We start from the raw sequence: 19,647 nt of genomic DNA, 5'->3' as shown, positions 1-19,647 counted from the left end.
CTTCCCTTGCTGATTTTATGCTTTTGCGCTGAACCACACATCTCCCTGTTAGCTTGGCGGTGCTGGAGGTACCAGCTCTCCTCACCCATACCTCTGGGGCCGGGATAGTTGGGATGGGACCGTGTACCACATGCTGATCACCCATCCACAGGTGGGAAGGATTCTCCCAGAAACGATATCCCCTCTTGTTTAAAGACTGAGATTTCTCAGCTTAGAAAGGAGCAGGTGCTGCTCACGGATGTCCCTCTTCCTTGTCAAGACTGTTCTCGTCAGCATTTCAGAGCAGATCTAATTACAGGCTGTTCCATTCATTTACAATTTCGTATACCCTCCTTTTTTAGGTTAGCCTTCAACAACTGGCAAGAAGCAGAACTATATGGGTGGAGGCAACAGGCTATGGATTTATGACATGCTGGTATTCAGGCAAAGTAACCCAGCGCGAACACAGAAATATCCTGAACTGTGCTGCTGCCGTCAATTTGATAATGAGAATGTGATTTGAAATAAAAACATCATGGGTGCCAATTCACTACGGCAGCTAGTAAAAATAGGCAGAATACCTAGAAATTGAGGACTCTGTGCTCCAAACACATCCAAAGCTTGAATATCATACGGTACCTTATAAAAACAGAGCGCGTGGCTGCACTGGGGCTACAGTACTACAAATGAAAGGCCACTCAGTGAACCCACGCACGAACTTTAGCAGAGAGAACGGGGTGCTGTGTGTCTCTAGCTGAGCAGAGGTGAGGGCTGCCCTCCTCAGTGCTCCGCAGCCTTTGGATGCTCACCCCCAGCCCTCGCTCCCAGAGTCACCCCAGCACGAAGCAGCGCATGGTCGGGGTTGCAAACACCCCTGGGCAAAGCCTGGGTGAGTTCTGCCAGAGCCCGGGTTACCCAAGAGCTGGTCTTTTAGCCAAATAAAAGCAGCTTTTAAATGCTGCAGAAAAAAGGGGGCTGCAGGGCCTCGTGCATTTTAAAGGATCTTGCCTTTACAGGAGCTGTTCCCAGTTTCAGGTCAAGCCTGAAGCCTGCTTTAATCTACTTTTAAGTGGTACAAGCAGTTGTGATCCCTCTGCCAGAAGGCAGGGCAGTCTCCTTTCAATGCACCTTCCCCTATCTGTTGCGTGCAATCTTCCGCGGGACTTACTTGTTGCTGTCCCGGTACTGATAGATATAACAGCCTTGAGGCATCCCACTCTCCTGGTCCAAGGTAAACGAGAGCTTCAGCTGCAGAGAGGAGAGGGAGTGGGGGAGAATGAAAAGAGAGAAAAAAAAAAAAAAAAGCAACATTTTAGGCTCTCAGTCATCATAGCAACTTCAAGCGAGGCTTGTGGGAGAAAACTTAACTCACCGAGACTGACACGCAAACATCGTGGCCTGGAACATACCGCGGGGTTCCAAACCTCAGGGAAAAGTCACATGCGTTGCAGAAACCTCTCGCTTTTTCCACACTTTGTTACTATAAAGTGTTTGTGGTTCTTCTGAAATGCATGGGTCATAACGGTTCACCCCTCCAAACCCACCCACACACACCACCCTTCACCAAAGCGATTGCGGTTCCCCTCAGACACTAAAGAAATGAGTCTTCTCCATCGGCAGCTGTAGTTCCCACGAGTCTTTCTCTGAAAACTTTCCCGGCTCCATCTCGTTCCTCCAGTGCATTAGAACAGAGGAGAAACCACAGAGGGAAAGGTGACAGATTTTTCCTTCTGTGCAGAGTTATTAAAGAGCTGTTAGAAGGGTTTGCAGTTTGGATCCGCGTCCGGCAGGAGGCTATGATGTGACCTGGAAGCTGCTTTCTGTGCAGCTCCAAGAAGGCGTTCGGCAAGGGCTTTCAGATTTCAAACACGGCTCATTTTATTTAAGGGGGAAAAATTAATCCTCTTTCAACAAGCAACAGAATGGTCCTGCGGGGAGACTTTTTTGCTGAAAATGTCTCCAGTGATTTTATACGCCAAATTGCCTAGAAAACAGCACAGGGCTGAGCCCTGCAACAGCCCTGTGCATCCCGAGCAGCCCCTCGTTCCCCAGGGGAAGGCTGCTGGCCCCCAGACCAGTGTCCCACCAGCTCCCACAGCCACGAGGTGCAGCCCCTGGGCTCTGCCAGAGGGCTGCAGACCCTGACCGGGAGCCGGCAGGCTGGGTAAGAGAGGCAGCATCCTTCAGAGGAGGTAGCTGCGGTCTTTATGCACTGAGCGCTTTGGCTTTTTTTCGGGTCTCAGAGATTACTAGCAGCAGGGCTGTTACCACTGCTGGATCATGCTCTGGAAACAGTCTGGTAAGACCATCACAAGGGCTAAAAGTCAAAGGAGGTTTGTTGTTATGAGCCTAACCTTTTTAAACAGGGAAAGGAGAGAGCAGCATCGAGCCACTCCGTTTGATCACAGACTCCTCTCCTCTGGGCTCCAAGGAAATTGCTATCTCAAATTAACGGCTTATTCAGGAATGAACACAGAATTAAAACATCTTTCTCCCGTAGGCTGTTAAGAAACCCCATGTGCTGAATCATTAGATGGTGCACTGATTTTCCCTTCCCTAAAGGGCAGCAAAGTCATACACTGTGCTCTCACTGACCCAAATAAAACTGCATACCATGAAATCATAGAAAAATTCATCATCCTGGATACTGACTGAGTACCAAGCTGAGGCCAAATCCAGCTGATCTCCCTTGACTTCCTTGCCCCTAACTCTGTAAGCCATTCTGAAACACACGCTCCTGCGACAGCATGTATCACTTGTGTCCGTGCTTTGCATGTCTCCATGGTACAAGTATTGATTCCGACCACTGTCCGGATGGCAAGCTCTTATGCTCTCAACCACTACCCCTTCCTGCAAGCTCTGATCTTGCTAGAGCTTAGCGGATTCCTCAGATCCATTCTGGAGACCGCTGCCAAAGGCAGAACCAGCAGGGCCAGCTGGGGACATTTCTTCTTGCCGAGATCCACGAAGCCAGGCTGCAGCTCCAGCCTTTCCAGATGCTGTCGTGGCACATAGAGCAGGAGGTCACCAAGAAACAAGCCACCTCCCCAGACGATTGCCTTGCTGTGTCACAAGCAAAGGTCACTTGTCCATAACCAGAGTCCCCCAGGTTTGCTGCCCTGGTTTGGGGAACTGAAGGAGGAACTAGGAACTGCCCAAAGCCATTCTTCAGGGCCAGATTTTCCAAAGCTTTCCTGCTAGAGTATCAGAAAGCACCTCTGAGGCAAAAGGGACGCAGCAGTTATCTCGGGCACAGCTCCACCTGGTCCTGCGCTTTGAGGAAAGGGCACCGCACTGCAGAGTCGCTAGATAAGAAACACAAAAGAAAGTGCAAAATTGGGCAAAAGCGTGGCTTTGGCCACTTTCAACAGTATTTCTGATCAGGGCAAACTCAGGAATGCCTGAGTCTCTCGTTTGCAGCTCTCAGCTAAGTGGGCTTTGGGCTTGCAGTAACCGAGCATCTCTGGTTACAGCTCACCTGGCCTCTGGGCCCCAGCACTACCCGGGGCTGGAGCCAGCTCTGTGCAAGGAGACAAGTCCAGAGGAAGGGAAGGAAGGAAAAGGGCTTGGAAGGAAACCAGCTTTGTTTGGACAGGCTGCCGGGGAAAGCTGCGGGGCAATCAGGTATGGGAGGGTGACCTTTCCACTATCTGGGGGGACGGGGTCCCATGGAACCCGCCTACCCAAAAAGGAAAGATCACAGTTCCAGGAGATAACGGGTTTTCAACTTTCTGTTATTTTAACCCTTCTGTGTCTGTTCATGGTATTCCAGACAAATAAAACACACCCTGTTTGGCAGGCTCAGCCATCTCTGCTTACCCGCCAGTGCCAGCAAGGCCTGTTTAACAGGGACTATACACGGCTTGACCATCTGGGGCAACACTGTCAGGCACGAGGATGCTGCTGTCACCCACAGTGACAAGAGGACCTCACTCAGAGAAACGTCAGGGTCAGGATGTCACACTGAGAGATGTGTAACTAAAGGTCTGTCCCAACAACCACAGCTCAAGGCAGCCATGCTGCTGCTGATGCACAAAACCCTGCTCTTCCGCAGATCTGCCCTGCCGATGCACTGTCATGGCCAGCCAGGAGGGGGAAGAGGGGACCTGTGATTGTCACCCAGGCCAGGAGTCCTTACAGACCCCAAATGAACAGCCAAGCTCTGGCTGTGCAGCCACCCGCAACGCTGTGTCTGCCTTTGCTCATTTGGTGGCATTTGGTCTCTGCAGGGAGCACAGAGCCCCCAGGCAGAACTCGTCACGGGGCAGAAAGAGAGCGGGTAAGGCGGGTGAAGGACTGGCTGAGCGCTGCCAGGAGACAAACTGGGATGCAGAGACTGTAAGATCCCTACTAAGCTTGAAAAGGTTGTCCACACCCACTCGATATCATGTAGCTGGGTCCTCTCCACTGTTGGAGCCACCGGAGCGCTCCACTGACCACCCTCAGACACGTGCTCGCTTCTGCACAGCCGTGCTCAGCTGCAAAGGCACTTGCGCTCCCTGGTGCCTTCGTGCTTTGGAAGGTCTGCTCCACAGAGTTTTCCTCTCATGCTAAAGCTAACCTATGAGGCGCCTGCTGCCACAGATCCCTGAGAACAAAACTCAAGTGTCCTTTCCCAGCTCTCTGCACACCCGACACTGCTGCTTCTCTCTCGTCCCATCTTCTCCAGCAGCTGCCCTTTCCTTCTGCCTCCGTTCACTAAGCACAAAATCTCTGTTTACCTCCAAACTAAAGAAGGTTGCAGGACAAGGCTGGGGGCAGGAGAGATGTCAGGAGCTGATCGACCACTTTATCATTCCTCCTATCTGACTTCTGCTACAGCAATGTCACGAGACATCCAGAGCCTCCCAGGTACACGAAGCCCTACAAAACAAGCAGGCTTTTGCAATCCTCCCTCTGGCATGGCTTTAACTCTTACCCAATTTGACAACATTGCTCCAACACCGCATGTTGCTTTGAAGCTCCTTTTTCTGTGTGTCAGTGTTGCTTGTCAGAACGCAAAGGCTTGCTGTAAAGCCAGCAAACAAACTAATATCAAGACAAAAGAAAGGGCGCTGCTCTTCAAAATACCAGATTTTATGCCCGCAGGGGCAATGGGGGACTGAGGTTTCTTACGGAAATGCAAGTGCAGGGTGACCCCATCACAAGGAAGGCTCATCATATCAAGGGATCTTCAGCATTAAACATATGAGATCATTTCATTTTACAAGACACTGCTGGGCTTCACTGGGAGAGGAGGGGGAGAGAAAATTTCCCAGCGCCGTACTGCGATGCGATTTGGCTTGCACTGCCCCCTTCGGTAGCGTAGCCCTGGAGCTCACATGCTAATAAAGATCCCTTTCCACTTCAATAGCTTTGCACATAAAGAAACACTCGGCATGGTCTGTGTGTGAACTCAATGGGAAAGGGAGCTGGAACGTAGCCATGCTGAGAACAGAGTGCTGCCTACCAGGCGAGCCCCATCAATAATTGAGATGTCAGAAGCACAGGGAGGTGTGTGAATAAGAGCTGTCAAAAGGAGTAATTGGGATCTGTGTGGATACAGTGATGGATAGGCTCGCTCGCCACCAGACACAATTGCAATACACCCAAACAGAAGAGGAGCAGGGTGCTGCAATTCAAAGGGGCTGGGACAGCCTGTTTGATGGGCAGGATGTCGCCTCCATGGAGGACAGCATCACACCCAAGGTACCGAGCAGGTGTGGGCATGCTGTCCAGTGACTGGTAGGTAGAGGAAGAGAATGTACTTACAGCACATGGCTGATCCTTGGTAACGTTTGGTGGCATGTACTTCAGGCTCACAGTGAAGGTAATGCCACCTCCTTGAGGAAAGTCATCTGCCCAGAGTGGTCACTGGGCACACAGGGCTGTGTGCACATAACACTTGTTCATGTAATGGCTCCACTCTCTAGATCGGCAACAACCTCCCCCTCCCTATTCCTACGTCCTTAAATCCAGCAGAGGATGCAGTTGGCTGACAGTGGGATGCCTCCTTGCTCCTCCTTGTTCCTCCATCCACCAGACACCAACATGTTTCATCTGCACCCAAGGGTTCCCACACGCTCCCTGACAGTGGCGAGGAGACGCCAAACCAGCACAGAGACATGCACAGACATGAGACACCAGCAAAAGCAGAAGGGCTCAGGGCAGCTGCCCCTCGCTACGCTGGCAGCTCTGTGCTGCCTGATGCCTGTGGAGACCCAGTACCCTGCTCCATGCGGACAGGCCTTGGTGGGGGGTGTAGGGGAAGCTGCCTACATTTTGGGGTTTCCTCCACCAAGGCCAGCAAGAGGCTTTTCAGAAAGGGGAAGCAGTGCTTAACGCTGTCACGGACCTCCAGGCTTGCCTGGGCTTCAGTGCAGCCAGCAGCCGTCCTCATTTTAAAGAAAGTCTCAGACCTGTAGCAATTAGGGGCCCAGTCATGCGATAAAGCCTGGTAGCTCCAACAAGGAGAAAGCATGAGGAGAAGCCTTCTGGCTGCTGAAAAGCTGCCAGTACCTATATTGACTTGACTGGGCAAATTCTGCATGCCCCTTGAGTAAATGGTTTGGCTTGGATCCCCCTGCTCCCAGCCTTGGCTCCGAGCAGCAAACCTCTGTCGTCAGATGAAAAGTTTTCTCTACGCATGCACTGTATCAGAGAGGTATTATCGGTTCAGCTGAGTAACCAGGTCAAAGATTTCAGATGTCCCAATTCTGGGGCAACGTAAGGGCATGCTTCGGCCAGCTTTGGCTTTAACCACTCACAGTAATTCCGCCAATGTGGTGGGTTATTCAAGCAGAAGGAGTTCACCCAGGGCAAAGGAGGGAAGGCAGAACACGAGCCTCCAAGACAAAAACCAGGGGACTGGATCTAAAGGTTATACTGAAAACACTCTCCTGAAAGGCTGGGGTTCTTTTCTACTCCTGGCACTTGTTCAATTTTAACTCCATTTGCATGGAAGTCCAAAAAGACTGGTAGCAGCTCCCTCTCGGAACAAAGGCTCCCCTCTCCAGCAAGCTCTAGAAAGCTTTTCAAGAATAAACTTAGTCATCAAGCAGGTTTCTATGCCCCGCCCAAACTTCGGCTTTGACCCGAAAAAAAATAGCCCTGAAGTCCTGACACTCACTTTTAAAACCACAAAAAACGAGCCGTTCTCCAGTAACGTAATCACAGAGTTTTCTGGCACCTTGTCCCTTAAAAATACATCCATCTGCCTCCATGCAGGCCATCAAACTCAATCTTGTTCACAATGGATTTCCCAATTCCTGCGTGCTGGAAGGACTGCAGCGGTGCTGGCTGTGCCGGCTGGACGAGCCCTTACAGAAGTGCAGCCTGCAAACCTCACAGCTGTGTTTTCACTTAAAGAAGCTGCTCTTGAGACCGAAGCACTTCTTCCACGAGCTTTTCTATTTGTGCCGCAGCTCTAAATTGCTGGAGAAAGACCCCCAGGTAGAGGCTAAAGAACATGTGGTAGGGACAGGATGGGGGGTAATAAAGGAGAAACCTAAAGTCCTACAGTGGAAAAGGAGGAGAGACAAGGAAACTTGCTACCAGCTCGACTAGTTACCTGTTGCATTGGGTTAGGATAGTCCTTCCCTTGCGGCTTTGCAGACAGTGAACGTTTGGCCAATCTCAGTACCAGGTTATGGCACTGCTGTTGCTATTGGTTGGAAGTCCTGAACTGGTCCCAAACTGGTCCCGTCTCACCCATTGCCTTCTCAGTGAGACCCCTGCTCCCCATCCCTAAATGCACATTTTCCAGGTGAAGGTATAAATTCCCTAGGAGGGTCCTGAAGCTGTCCCTGCTGCCCTGTGTCATGGCTGACCTCCAGGAGACAGAGGCAAGCAGAGAGGTAAAATCAGCTGTCCCATAAGCCTGGGCCTCAGGGAAAGGATGCTCTGAAGGGGATGTCACTGGCAGCTGCTCTTCTCCCTCTTCCCACCCCACTGTCACCACCCCTGGACATCTCCACCCCAAACTGAAATGGAGAGCAGGCACAAGAAAAAATCGGCAAGGAACACACCAGGTGCCCAGCACGCTCCACAACCAGCCAACCGGCACGTCCTGGAGCTCCTGGGTGTGAGATGATGGTGCTGTGTTTGACAGAAACTCCTTGCCAGCCTTGCCGCCTTCACAGGACAGAAGAACTGAGTGCAAATGGGCAGCGAAGGGTGACTTATTTCTGGGGGTAAGACCTCCACTCCAATCCTGCCTTACTTTCCAGTTTTGAGGTTTCCTGTGCAGAAGGGTTCTCTCTTACTTGCAACAATACAACACATCACCTAGAGTTTTACTCATTCTGCACCACCCAAGCTGCACGTCTCTCTGATGTCTCTCTCCTCTCAGGACATTAGCCAGCAAACTACCTCTGTTAACAGGCGACAAGATCCATGAATGTGGCTAAAGGACAATGTCAACCCAAAACCCAGTGCAGCCTAGGAAAAGGCTGAAACTCATCTAGGGTATTACTCTAGCATGAATCTCTCTACTCATTTCTGTTTTACAATCCCATAGTTTACTCAAATGTTATTCCTCTCCTCTGCTGCTGCCTGCATTATACAACTGGATAAAATACACGCAAAGCCAGTGAATCCCTGACGGGGGAAGATGGAAGATAGCAGATATCTTTTCCCCCTTCTTAAACTAATCTCCCAAGCCAGAGGTTCCCAGGCTGGCACCCAAAGCCACAATAAGCTATTAGTAAATTATCCCACAGGCTGCAGCAGGTCTTGCTCTCTTTTTCCTCTGGGAAGCAGCAAGGACCCTGGGGTCTTCCCATCATGGGAGTGAAGTCACCAACGCGTGTTCACTACCACATGTGAGGGCTGCTCTGTCATTGTCTAGTGGCACCCAAAACCTCCACTAGAGGTGGTCGGGCAGTGCAGCAAAACCAGGAAGAAGCATGGCTGGATCCTTTGCAAAGACACGTGGATGCTGTCATCAAAATGGCAAGCTGGCATCATACCCTTGGCTTTTATTTCACAGCTGCAAGTCAAAGCTGAAGAGCCCTTCTGGAAAGACAGGGCAGGAGACAACTTTCACCACTTGGCAAAAATATAAACTGCACAAGTTTATTTTTAAACGTTCACACTTGCCTGCATCAGAGGTTTCGAACATAGGACGCAATCCGCAAAGAAACGGATCCAGATTAATTCAGAAAGAAGAGCTGAATACTTCCGTTCGCTTTATAATTTATAAACTGGATGAGCTCATTCTCATGATTAGGAAACCACAGGACTAAAATACAGATTATACAATTGCAAATGGTTTACATTGGTGGATTAAAAATACCTTCTTCAGAAGCTAACGAATTGTGACACCGCACCACATGCTCTAGACCACTAGGGAACTGTCAATGAAGATAAAAGTATTTTCTACACATACATCAATTTTAAAATAAAAGCAAAACATCCCTAGGAAACGCCACATAAAAACCTGTGACACTAACAAGACACATGCCAAATTTCACTGCTTGGCCGTTTTATGTTACTCAGAGCCCGTCTCTCAGCCTCTCTCTCCCGGCTCTTGAGCTTCTCCCAGCCCTGCCGGTGCTCTGACAAAAGACAATTTCACTGATTTCATCTTGTGCAATAACAGAGCCTTCACAAGCCGGGTTTTTACCAGCCTCAATAGAGACGAGAGATTTTGGGCTGCAGAAAATTCTTGCGTTTTGAAGACTGATGATGACTTACAGGCTTCATGGGGCCGCGGGGAAACAGTTAGGTCCTGCCCAGTCTCAATAGCCTCTTCTTCACCTGGGAGATATGGAAATTCACTTGGGAAAGCAGGAATTTGGGAGAGGAGGATGATCAAGACTCTAGTAAGAGGCTAGATTGCAATCAGGAATTTGAAACAACCCCAGAAAGGCAGGGCTGACCCTTCTCAAAGCCATTAGAGTTGCCGGCAAGTCAAACCTCCCTGTCCATGAAGAAGCTGATGGCTGGAGGGCAGCGCTTGGACACCATGTACCTTATCAGAGAGTAAAAATTCCCCAGGAGAGACCAGAGGCCAACAGTGCAGCACAGGGACCTGTAACTGGTGTGAATGGGAACAGGCAAGACCGGGGCCTGCTGTACGATAAGAGAGGTGGGAAACACAGCTGCCGACACGGCGCTGCCCAAGCCCGCGGGCAGCAGCAGCCGGTGCAGAACCTGGAGAAGGGGAGCACGATACCAGCAGCACCTACCACCGACACCCCGGACTGGGTCTCCAGGCCTCATAATCCCTGGAAACAACAGGGGCTGGCAGAGCAGCAAATACGTCCACCGCTCTGAAAATCCTGGAGCAAACAGACCAACCGAGTTAAAGTAACCATGAAAAAAAGGAAATATTTCTCACTATTAACAAGGAGAGAAACTTTAAGCGTGTGGCTGACGTAAAATTTCTCCCAAGCTGACAAGTGTCAGCACAGAACAGACAGGCGTTTCTCTGCAGCCACAGTGCCAGTTGGCCGTACCCGGGACCCGTGGGGGTCTGCGAGACTGACACCAGCTTTGTCACAGGGTGGGTGGTATGGAAGTCCATGCATATGCCATCTTGATCTAATGAAGAAAAGCAAAGTCTGATCAGAAAGAGATCCGTAAGGCGCTTCTGTCCCAAAATGGTATGCAAGTGCCTGAAAGACTTATAAGCAATCGGTGTGTTCAACGTTTACTTTAGATGAAAAGTGACACGACCGAGTGGAAAACCCCTCTAAACTCGCTGCTTGGTATGTCATTATTAGAGGGTACTACAGGTAACAGGTCATTACACCCAGCTGCTGTTATTTCAGACACCTGACAGTCATGTCTGAAACCAGGTCTCAACTTACTGACCCTACATTTAAGCAGCCTGAAGTTTAGCTTCTCGCTTGGCACTGCTATTTTGTGAGAGCCCGCAGTCAGTAGAGAACAGCGTTGCAGAAGTCAGCGGCTCCCAAAGAGACAGCAGATCCAGCCACTGATGGATGCACAGCTCTGCTAAGGAACGTAGCACCACAAGGGAAACATGGCACACGGCTCGCAGGCAGTTTCTCTAATGGAAAACAGAACAAGAACACCAGCAACAAAAAACATTCATTTGGTGAAAAGCAAGGGGACAAACAGCCCTTCACAAGACGCCGGATGGTTTCTGAGAGGTGCCCCAGCCTCACGCCAGCGACAGATCCCAAAGCAGTGGTTACCTGAAGGAAGACGGGACACCGCACTGTCTTTGCATGGCTCAAGCCACGGGGAAAGGCAAGGTAAGAGCTGTGGGTGCAGATGTGTCTGTGCATGTGGCAGGAGGAAAAATGGTTCAGTGTCTTTTATTGCACCTGACTATAGTACAACTCTTCTTTTTCCCCAAGAGCCTTGGAGGATGCTGATACACATTGTTCAAATCAGTCTATTTTGTGTCTTCCCTATGACTACTTTTTGTCTTCCCATAACGTGCCCAGTCTTTGTCATTGCTGTTGGAAGGATACAAGGAGCCAAGGGCAGATCAAACACAGCAAATCCTATTTTCTTAAGTTTGTTAATGCTAACTGCTTCCCCTGCTAAGCCACTAATGGAGCTGTGAGAACCCAGGAGCACAGATTAATTCGGTGCCCAGGTATCGCCTCTTGCCTGGAGAGACTTCCATAGAGTTGCACTGGAAGACAGAGGAAAGCTTGTAATACCCTCCATACAAGAGATAAACCCATTAAAACATGAACAGCCCCTGTGCCGACACGATAAGAGCTCTGCCAGGTAACAAGAGAGATCACAACAGGATTTCTATGTTTAGTTATATCTGCAAGCAATTCAACCAGAGCTGGGACTACGAAGATGTAGAATGCCCTGATCACATCATGCAGGTGTCAGTTTGACAGCCACGCCATTCTCCCTCATCCTTTGGAGTGCTGCTGTAAAATACCTGACAGTCCCAAAGTCCAACCCTTGCACTGCTGACTCGAGCTTTGCTCGTTCTCTGGGGATGATCTGGACTCTCTCGCAGCTTGTTACAACCTGCCAAGATTGCGGGCAGCTGTGCTGTGTCCTTGGCCAAACCTTCTCCTCCCCATTAGCAGCACGGGATGGGAAGGCATCTCCTGCCATACACACTCAGCCCACTGCCTTCCACAGAGCATCTTCTCCGCACATGGCATGCCGTAAAATGCCACCAAGCAACTCACCACGGCACTGCCAGCTCGCTCTCCCCAGGCAGAGCCACAATCTCCTCTCCCTCACTTAACCGAATCTTGTGGCGTGTCTAAGCGCGGTTGCTCGGTGCACGAGCAGGAGATCCAAAGCTTTCCAAGGACATCCCTGCCCGTTCCCATGGACAGCAAGAGCTGCTGCTGTTAGCACAACTGCCGGGCTCCCCCGGGAAGGGGCTGGCTGTGGCTCGGTTGAATTCCTCTGGCAGCAACCTGCTCCTGCTCACACTTTCCTAAGGACCTCGCAGCTCCTCTGTCACAGGGAAAGAAGGAAGCAGGAGTGGACGGGGGCCAGGCGACTTGTCCCAGCGAGCCCAGAGCCCGCTGGCAGCGGGACGGGCACCCTGCCCTCCAGTTAACGCACGGCCAGACGTCTTCCTCCGGCTCCGACACGGCTGCGCTTCAGCGGGGAAGCGATTTCTGCATGTAGACGCTTCCGAAAGGGCTCTGGCAAGGTTCACTCTGAAAAGGTGCGGTGTAAAATGTAAAGTATTTTTGTAGGGCCAAGTTGATGTCAGAGCCCACGACGCTGCTGTCAATCCCTGGGCTGGAGCGCGGGGGGTAGGATCAGTGATCTTCTTCCAGCATCAGTGCACAGCAGGCTGTTTATAACCCTCTGTTCCACACTGTTATTTAACATATGTAAGGGGCTCGACATGGTTTATGTTCAGTAGTTGTGGTTTCCAAGCAGTATTGCCTTTCTTCAAAATGAAGATACATAACATTTTAAAACTATTTTTAAAACCAGTCACAAATCTGCAATCTTTTACGTCATTCCTCCTTCCTCCTATCAAACCCAAACCATAACACACAGTCACAGAAGACCAGCGAGCTCACGTGTGAGAACTCGGCTGCAAGTAACGCGTGTGTGCATGCACACACACACACACGGAAACTCAGAGCTGTAATTCAGTTAAATTGGTACAAGCTATGTTTAAGGTTTCAAAGGCATCCAGGATGTAGCTCACTGTTTAGAGTTGTGGGTACCAGCACATTGTATGCGGAGAAGGAGAATCTAAGAGCTGAACCAAAGCATGAGGTATTTATTTAACAATCTGCCTCAGCAAGTGTAAGGAAATTAAAAAGTTTCCTGCCCCTGGGAGTTCAGTATACTAGCAACCTGATCATGTATCATCCTAAAATCTCATTGCTGCCTTCCCTTGCTGGGACTGCCCCCATGCACTCCTAAAGCAAGTCACAACACAATGGAATCTCTAATTCCCATTTTTAACATACCCCTCCACACAGCAGAGTCAGCTGGGGCAGGGAAGTCTTAAAAAAAATCTTTAGAAATCATTCTTAAAAGCCAGTTCTGTAAAACACCGCTCCCTAGAAATGCCTGGCTTCTGCGGAGCATGGCAGCTCTTGAAAAGCTCTCTGTTTTTTACAGTAGTTTTGCAGAAATCAGACCTTCTAATTTCCCAGCTTGATGGACTTGGGGCTTTGTCCGGTCAGTCCTGGAATTAGAGTTGTCTGTACCAAAGCGGTAAGTTTTAAATGCAAAAACCAACACCATATTTTACAGAGACAGTCAAGTTCTTAAAATTAGTTATTTATTCCAACAATATTAAAAGGACACACACCACTTTCTCAGTCAATTTTCCATTCGTAGTATTTTGTTTTGTTTTTTTAAACCCATGAGCCTAATCCTTAATTTCTCTATGGAAAAGCTGGAAGAAAAAGATCACAGGGATGAAGGATCAGCCTCCTTGAGAATCCACTGCGCTCACTCACCATTTGGAGAGGTTGCTGGGTTTATTGCTGAGATTATTTTTTTTAAATACACTCTGGAGGTAACTAAGTAAATAAAAATATCTCCAGGCATCAGTATTAGCTTGTGAAGGAGACCCAGACAATGCACAGGAGGCTAGAAAGGAGTCAGTAAATTCTAAGGATGTAGAACAGGAGAGGGGATTAAGCCTGGTGATTAAATTAGGCGACGCATGAATACATTCCAATGCGCAACATCACTCAAGCACTGGACAAAACATATGGCAACAATGGAAAGCATTGCCCACGAGGTCACCTTTAATATGATTAGCCATGGACGCTTGAAAAGAGATCTCCCAAGTATCGGCGTGCTAACCCTCCTTTGTGCAGGGCGGAGAAGCACCCTCTGAAAGCCTTTGAGGCTCCGTGAACCCCGCACAAACGGCTGCTGTGTGTTAAGTGATGTGCCCAAGTCCATTGAAAACACACAAAAAAAAAACGGGCCTCGAAGCCGGGCGAGCGCGCTGAGAGCGGCTTTTGTTCCCCGCTCGCAGGGCACCAGCGGGAGCCGTCCTCAGGGTGTCTTGCCTGACAGCTGGGTCACCCCGCGGGCTCCCCTGTTCCGCCTGGACTTTTCAACTCCGCTGGCCCGCATTCACCGGCACGGCTCGCCTCTTTGAAGGGGGAGAAAGCGCCTCATCCATCACTGACACGACGGGAATTAATTCACTTCTTTACAACTGGAAAGGCCTTTGCTGTGAGCAGGAGGGAGTGCAGGAAGAGTAATGAAACCCAAAAGGGAGCCAAATGATGCTTTCCTCTGCTAGACGCCAGCGCTGGCAGTGCTTGCTGCTGGCACAGCCCGCGGTGGGTGAAAGGAGACTCTTTTGTGGTATGCCATTAGCTATTTCCAAGGCCTCAGTTCATGTTTACCACAGCCACTGTGTTACTTCACTTGGTATTTTTTTCCAGTCCTGTTGATCGTACTGCAGAACTGACCGAGTCCGTTTGGAAGCCTTGTGCACAGAAAGCAGAAACAAATTGCTTTTCGAAAGGACTACTTTTTTTTTTTAATTTTTTTTTCCTAAACCAAGCCTCACGCAGCTTTCCATAAACCCAACCTAAGGCTGAAATCCCCACTTAAAGCTGAAGAGCAAAGGTCCCTGCTAGGCTTTGCCCACTCCGGTTCTCGCCCAGCCGTGCCCCTCACCCCCAATGCCCCCGTCCGTGGGAGAGCCGAGCTATGCCACCCAGACTGCACTAGAGGGCATCTCGCACCCTGGCATTTCTCCGCACCACACAACGCTGCAGCTACGTCAAGTAAAACCCCGTTACAACAACAGCCAGTAGGTTGTCTGGTCAACTGTAATGAGAAGAAACACTTGATGACATTAAAGATAAGCTCGTGTGAGTCACTTTGCATGACTACCTTGCTGTAATCAGGTGAGCCCTTCAGACCACTGAACTCTACCCCAGAGGACCTTGGCACACTTGGCCAAGTTCCTCTCAAGGTTTCTGCCGGCCTTTAGTATTTCAGATTCCAGGCAATAACTAATCAGAGACACGTGAGGGACAGGCCCAAGGGCAAACTTCTTCCACATGTTTTGTATCTGCATGGCCAGGTGGGTGAAAGTCAGGGAGACAACCCCAGGAGGAACTTGCTCTGGCTACATAGGTGCCAGCAGTTACAAAGGCTCAGTGACAAAGCAACAACAAACAAACATGGCACGGGACCGCTGCCAGCCGAGCTCCTGCTATTGCCAGGAACGGGAAAGGATCATCTCCTAAAGCCCCGTCCAGCTTTACATTTCCAGGATGCCATAACTGCAGCTCAAGCCTTGATACAGCACATCCCAGGTGCCACGCTGTCGTGGTCGACATTCAGCAAGCTGTGAAATGCCTACCCTCTCATAATGGAGAGTCACCTCAGACCCATCTAATAGATCTCACGGACTCTCATGAGATCTGCCAAGACTCAGGATCAAGACAGTTTCTAATGAAACAAGGTAGACCGGGCAGCTGCACGCTAGTTCTAAAAACATTTGGGGCAGCAGCTCCATGAAGAAGGGTAATTTTTTTTTTATTTTAGACAAACAAAACCACCCCTCCCCAAACACAGCTTTTTCAAAATGAAAATTAATGAGGGTTGGAAGAAATGCCTGTGGTGGCACCCATTTCTTGGCTATTTAAGCTCTTTTCAGCAAGTATTCCTCCTCTGAATTGTATTTTGTACCCATCACTATACTACCACTATTACAAAGGCTACTTACAGCAAAATCACTGATCCTCAGTGCTGGGTTCGAAGCACACTACAGACCTACCAAACAACAAGAGTAAGGATGAACCAGGCCTGCAACATACCAAGCCAAAACTCTGCAAGAAACTCACCAACCCAAAGAAGTTGGTTGTAGCAGCTGCCTGCCTTTCAACAATTTTCCTGAAGGGATGAAGCCCAGATGATGTTTGGGGATTAGGACAAGTCTTCTCTTTCCTGCAGTGCTCAGCTGCAGACAGTAGCTATGAACTCAAAAGGAACATCAAGTTCATCCTAAGGTGCAGCCACTTTCTCCCTACAAAGTGGGCAAACATGAGCAGCTTTAACACACCTCCATCTGCTGGATTTCTTCATCCCAAGAAGCATGTGCATCATTTTGTTGGTCCTGGCATGTGGAGACCAACTGGCTTCTGTGCTGGGCCCAACCTATGGAAACTCCATTTAGATGCCATATTTCTATCTGGCCTCTCTCAGTATTGATTGTCTGCTCTAGACTTTATCTGAAAACTCCTGGGACACTGAGCAATAGCATTCCTCCAGCATGGAGAACGTCAGAGCTCAGGTGAGAAGAGGACTGAACAAACCCAAGAGCAAGATCACCCTGTGATCATGCTCTTTAAACTGATCTCAATGAACTTGTACAAATGCTTCCTGAGAATTTGAAAAGAGATGACCACACTGCACAAGGATTTCAAGGTTGGTCCCTTGCTTAAAGGCTATTTGACAGCAGCACCCCTTGGCACCACGTTATGGATCCATCAATACACCTACCTCTTACTCCTACCTAAACACGAGAAGACAGTAACTCCCCAGCTCATTTAACCGCCTATATGTTGCTCACTGGCTTATTTCAAAAAAATAACTAAAGAGCAAGGCAATGCAAGCACAGTATTAAAGACTATCGACCATCACTTTCAGTAATGTTTGAAAATAATAAAAAACAGAGAGCTGAAGTGAAAATTCAAAACCTCAAAGTAATTTCAACCATACATACATGAGAAGGGAAAAGTTTATACATGATGCAACAGAAAAAATGACTCACTTTCTGAAATGCCAAAGCCTGTTTTAGTTCATTCTGTCTTCTATACCTGCTAAACACATCACTGACAGAGAAATCATTTAATAAATTGCTTATTTTTTTAATCCCATTTTAGCTATTTAAGCATTTTATTTCCTAGTATTGTGGGTCAGGTTCTACTCTGACATGCTAATCAGAAGCAAAGTGCTAGCTCAATCAATGAGGTTTATTCTCAGAAAAGAGAGTCTCGAGATTAAAACAGAGACCTGGAAATTGAGGTGAAACTGCAGCCTTAAAACTAAGGCAAAACCTTCTGTTGATTCACGGGACTGAGAACTTCTTGGTCGGAGGGCTGATCTCAGCATTGCTGTGAGACACCCAATGTGCTACAGCTCTGCAGGCCCCCAAGGTAAGCAGGATCAGAGGGATCACACCCATGACGCAGTCAGTTTACTTCAATTGTCAAGGAAGGCACAAATTAAATTTTGTTGTATTCAGGCTAAATTGGTTTTGGGGGTTTTGTTTGGGTTTTTTTTAAAGAATAGTGACCGCTTGGTTAGTTTCTATTTATATGACAGAAACAAGTTTTTCAAGTCCAGTTAAAGGAATTACCCACAAAAACCCCTCCACAGTGATTTTGCATGGCTGGTTTCTTCCAGATGTCTGAAGTCTCTGAAACCGCTCTGGCCCAACAAACTCTTGAGGTTACTTTCTCACTGCCTCTTGCTTAGTTTTCAAGTGACTATCAAGTTAATGGTAGCCCATCATAGATGGGCAACAGACTGTTGCCAGCTTGATTGGTAACTAATTAGCACAAACGCAATATATCTCCTACCAGCCTAGATCCAAACTGGAGAATCCCTTCCCTTCAGTGGGCAAAGTTTAACACTACTGTCAGGTTTTAAGGTGTTGACAATGCCATAACTTGTGAATACGTATCTTTGGGGAGAGATGGATATCTGTGTCTCAAGATGGGAGCAGGAAGCAACAGGAAATCAGTGTCTCCCACAACCGAACAAAGCGCTGCACAAAGAAGGAGCACATTCAAGCAGAAGGTCTTTCTCAAATCTCAAGTATGGACAAATTGCAGAAGAAAAGTGCAACGTGGACCAGCAACCTTATCTGAGATGTCATGCTTCACGCTCCCATTTTACACAATTACGTATTCAGAGGAAATCTACGCTCTGAATTATGCTCATATGCTTGAACAACTTCCTTATTACCATATAAAGATGTACAGAAGGGCAAGATAAATGATCTAAACTACTAAAGATTCAAAGCCACTTGATTTCAAAACAAAACCAAGAGGTTGCTCAACAAAATGTATTCCAAATGAATCACTGCAAACTTTAGCAGGGCATATAATTTCAGGAGATGTGGGCTTGGACTTGGAATGTTTAAAGATAAACCCAACGGTGGACTTCAGCAGGTGCTGGCTTCCTCAGATGGGGTGAGATCAGCTCCATCCTCAGCTCAGCTGCTGGGATCTTGGCTAAGACTCTTGTAGCCTCATTTCAGAGGGCTATGGAAATGACAGGTGCTCTCTGAGCTTCTTTGTACTTCAGCATCTCTATGCTATGGATGAGAAAAGATAAAACATCCTGGGACTCAGAAGGAATCATCATGCCCAGAGACACCTGATAAAATTAGTTGTGGTCATGGAAAGCAAGAATTTTTTCCTCTGCTCACTTTGGAATTGAAATGAGTAATCACAGAACTGCAATGTCTGAATCTTTCATCTCCTTCCAAACGTTGTCTTTTGTCATTACACAATTAGCCTTTCTTCCATTTACTGTTAGGTGAAACAGAACCGGCTCTGACAGTGAGCTGCCTCATCTTCACTCATGGCAGACTGATCACATTTGAAGTTACATCACTCAATACCCAGCGACTCCATCTAAAGAGGATGATGGATTAGCCATGCAGTCAGCTATAATTAATACCTGAAAAAAAACCTTGTCAAGTCTCTGTTCAAATACGTGATAAACAGAATCTGAAACAAAACGAGACTTTCTGGTGACGTCTGTTCATTGTTGGGGAAGAAAAACACCATCAACTGGAGAGGAGCACTCTCAGAGCAAGGATCATTTCCTCAGCAGAATACGTAAAATAAGAATTTCCTCCCAGCACTCACCCCACGTGCACCTCTACACAAACACATGTCTTCCTGGGTTTTATCTGCCTTGCTATGAGAGACACGGAAGAACCAGTTTGCTTCTGCTTCACTGAGAACCAGTTTTTCCATCCTGAACCTCTTTCAATGTAACCGGTAGTCCAGGAAACCAGGAGATGTCTACTTCATGTGTGAATCTGGAGTACCTGCAAACACCTTCAACCCTACTTGCAGGTCAGCATGTGCTGACTGTCAGCTCACCCCCTTTCTACAACGGCTGATCACCAACTGGATTCAATCGATAGAAAAAGCCAAGCAATTTGGAAAGTCTGATGAAGCACTGCCCACTGCAACTCTGTCCTGTGCAAGCAAGAGAGACGTCCGTGGGAGAGCAGCGCACTGGCTTGGTCCT

At 48.5% G+C, this 19,647-nt stretch overlaps 1 protein-coding gene across 5 annotated transcripts in view; it reads right to left on the bottom strand.

Moving 5' to 3' along the window:
• Positions 1-19,647, bottom strand: part of DIS3L2 (DIS3 like 3'-5' exoribonuclease 2) — a 193,189-nt gene that overhangs the window by 38,607 nt on the left and 134,935 nt on the right. For all 5 annotated transcript variants that reach the window (XR_008578235.1, XM_054834804.1, XM_054834806.1 and 2 more), the window contains one exon: positions 1,148-1,227. Coding sequence is in view for 4 of the 5 variants with exons in the window: in XM_054834804.1 (XP_054690779.1) it covers positions 1,148-1,227 (80 nt within the window). In the remaining variant the exon portion in view is untranslated. The remainder of the gene's footprint in view (positions 1-1,147; positions 1,228-19,647) is intronic.

Source organism: Grus americana, chromosome 9 (assembly GCF_028858705.1).
Source record: "Grus americana isolate bGruAme1 chromosome 9, bGruAme1.mat, whole genome shotgun sequence".
NCBI classification, from domain to species: Eukaryota; Metazoa; Chordata; class Aves; order Gruiformes; family Gruidae; genus Grus; species Grus americana.
The sequence above is the reverse complement of the archived record's forward strand: the minus strand, read 5'-3'. Positions and strand labels throughout refer to the sequence as shown.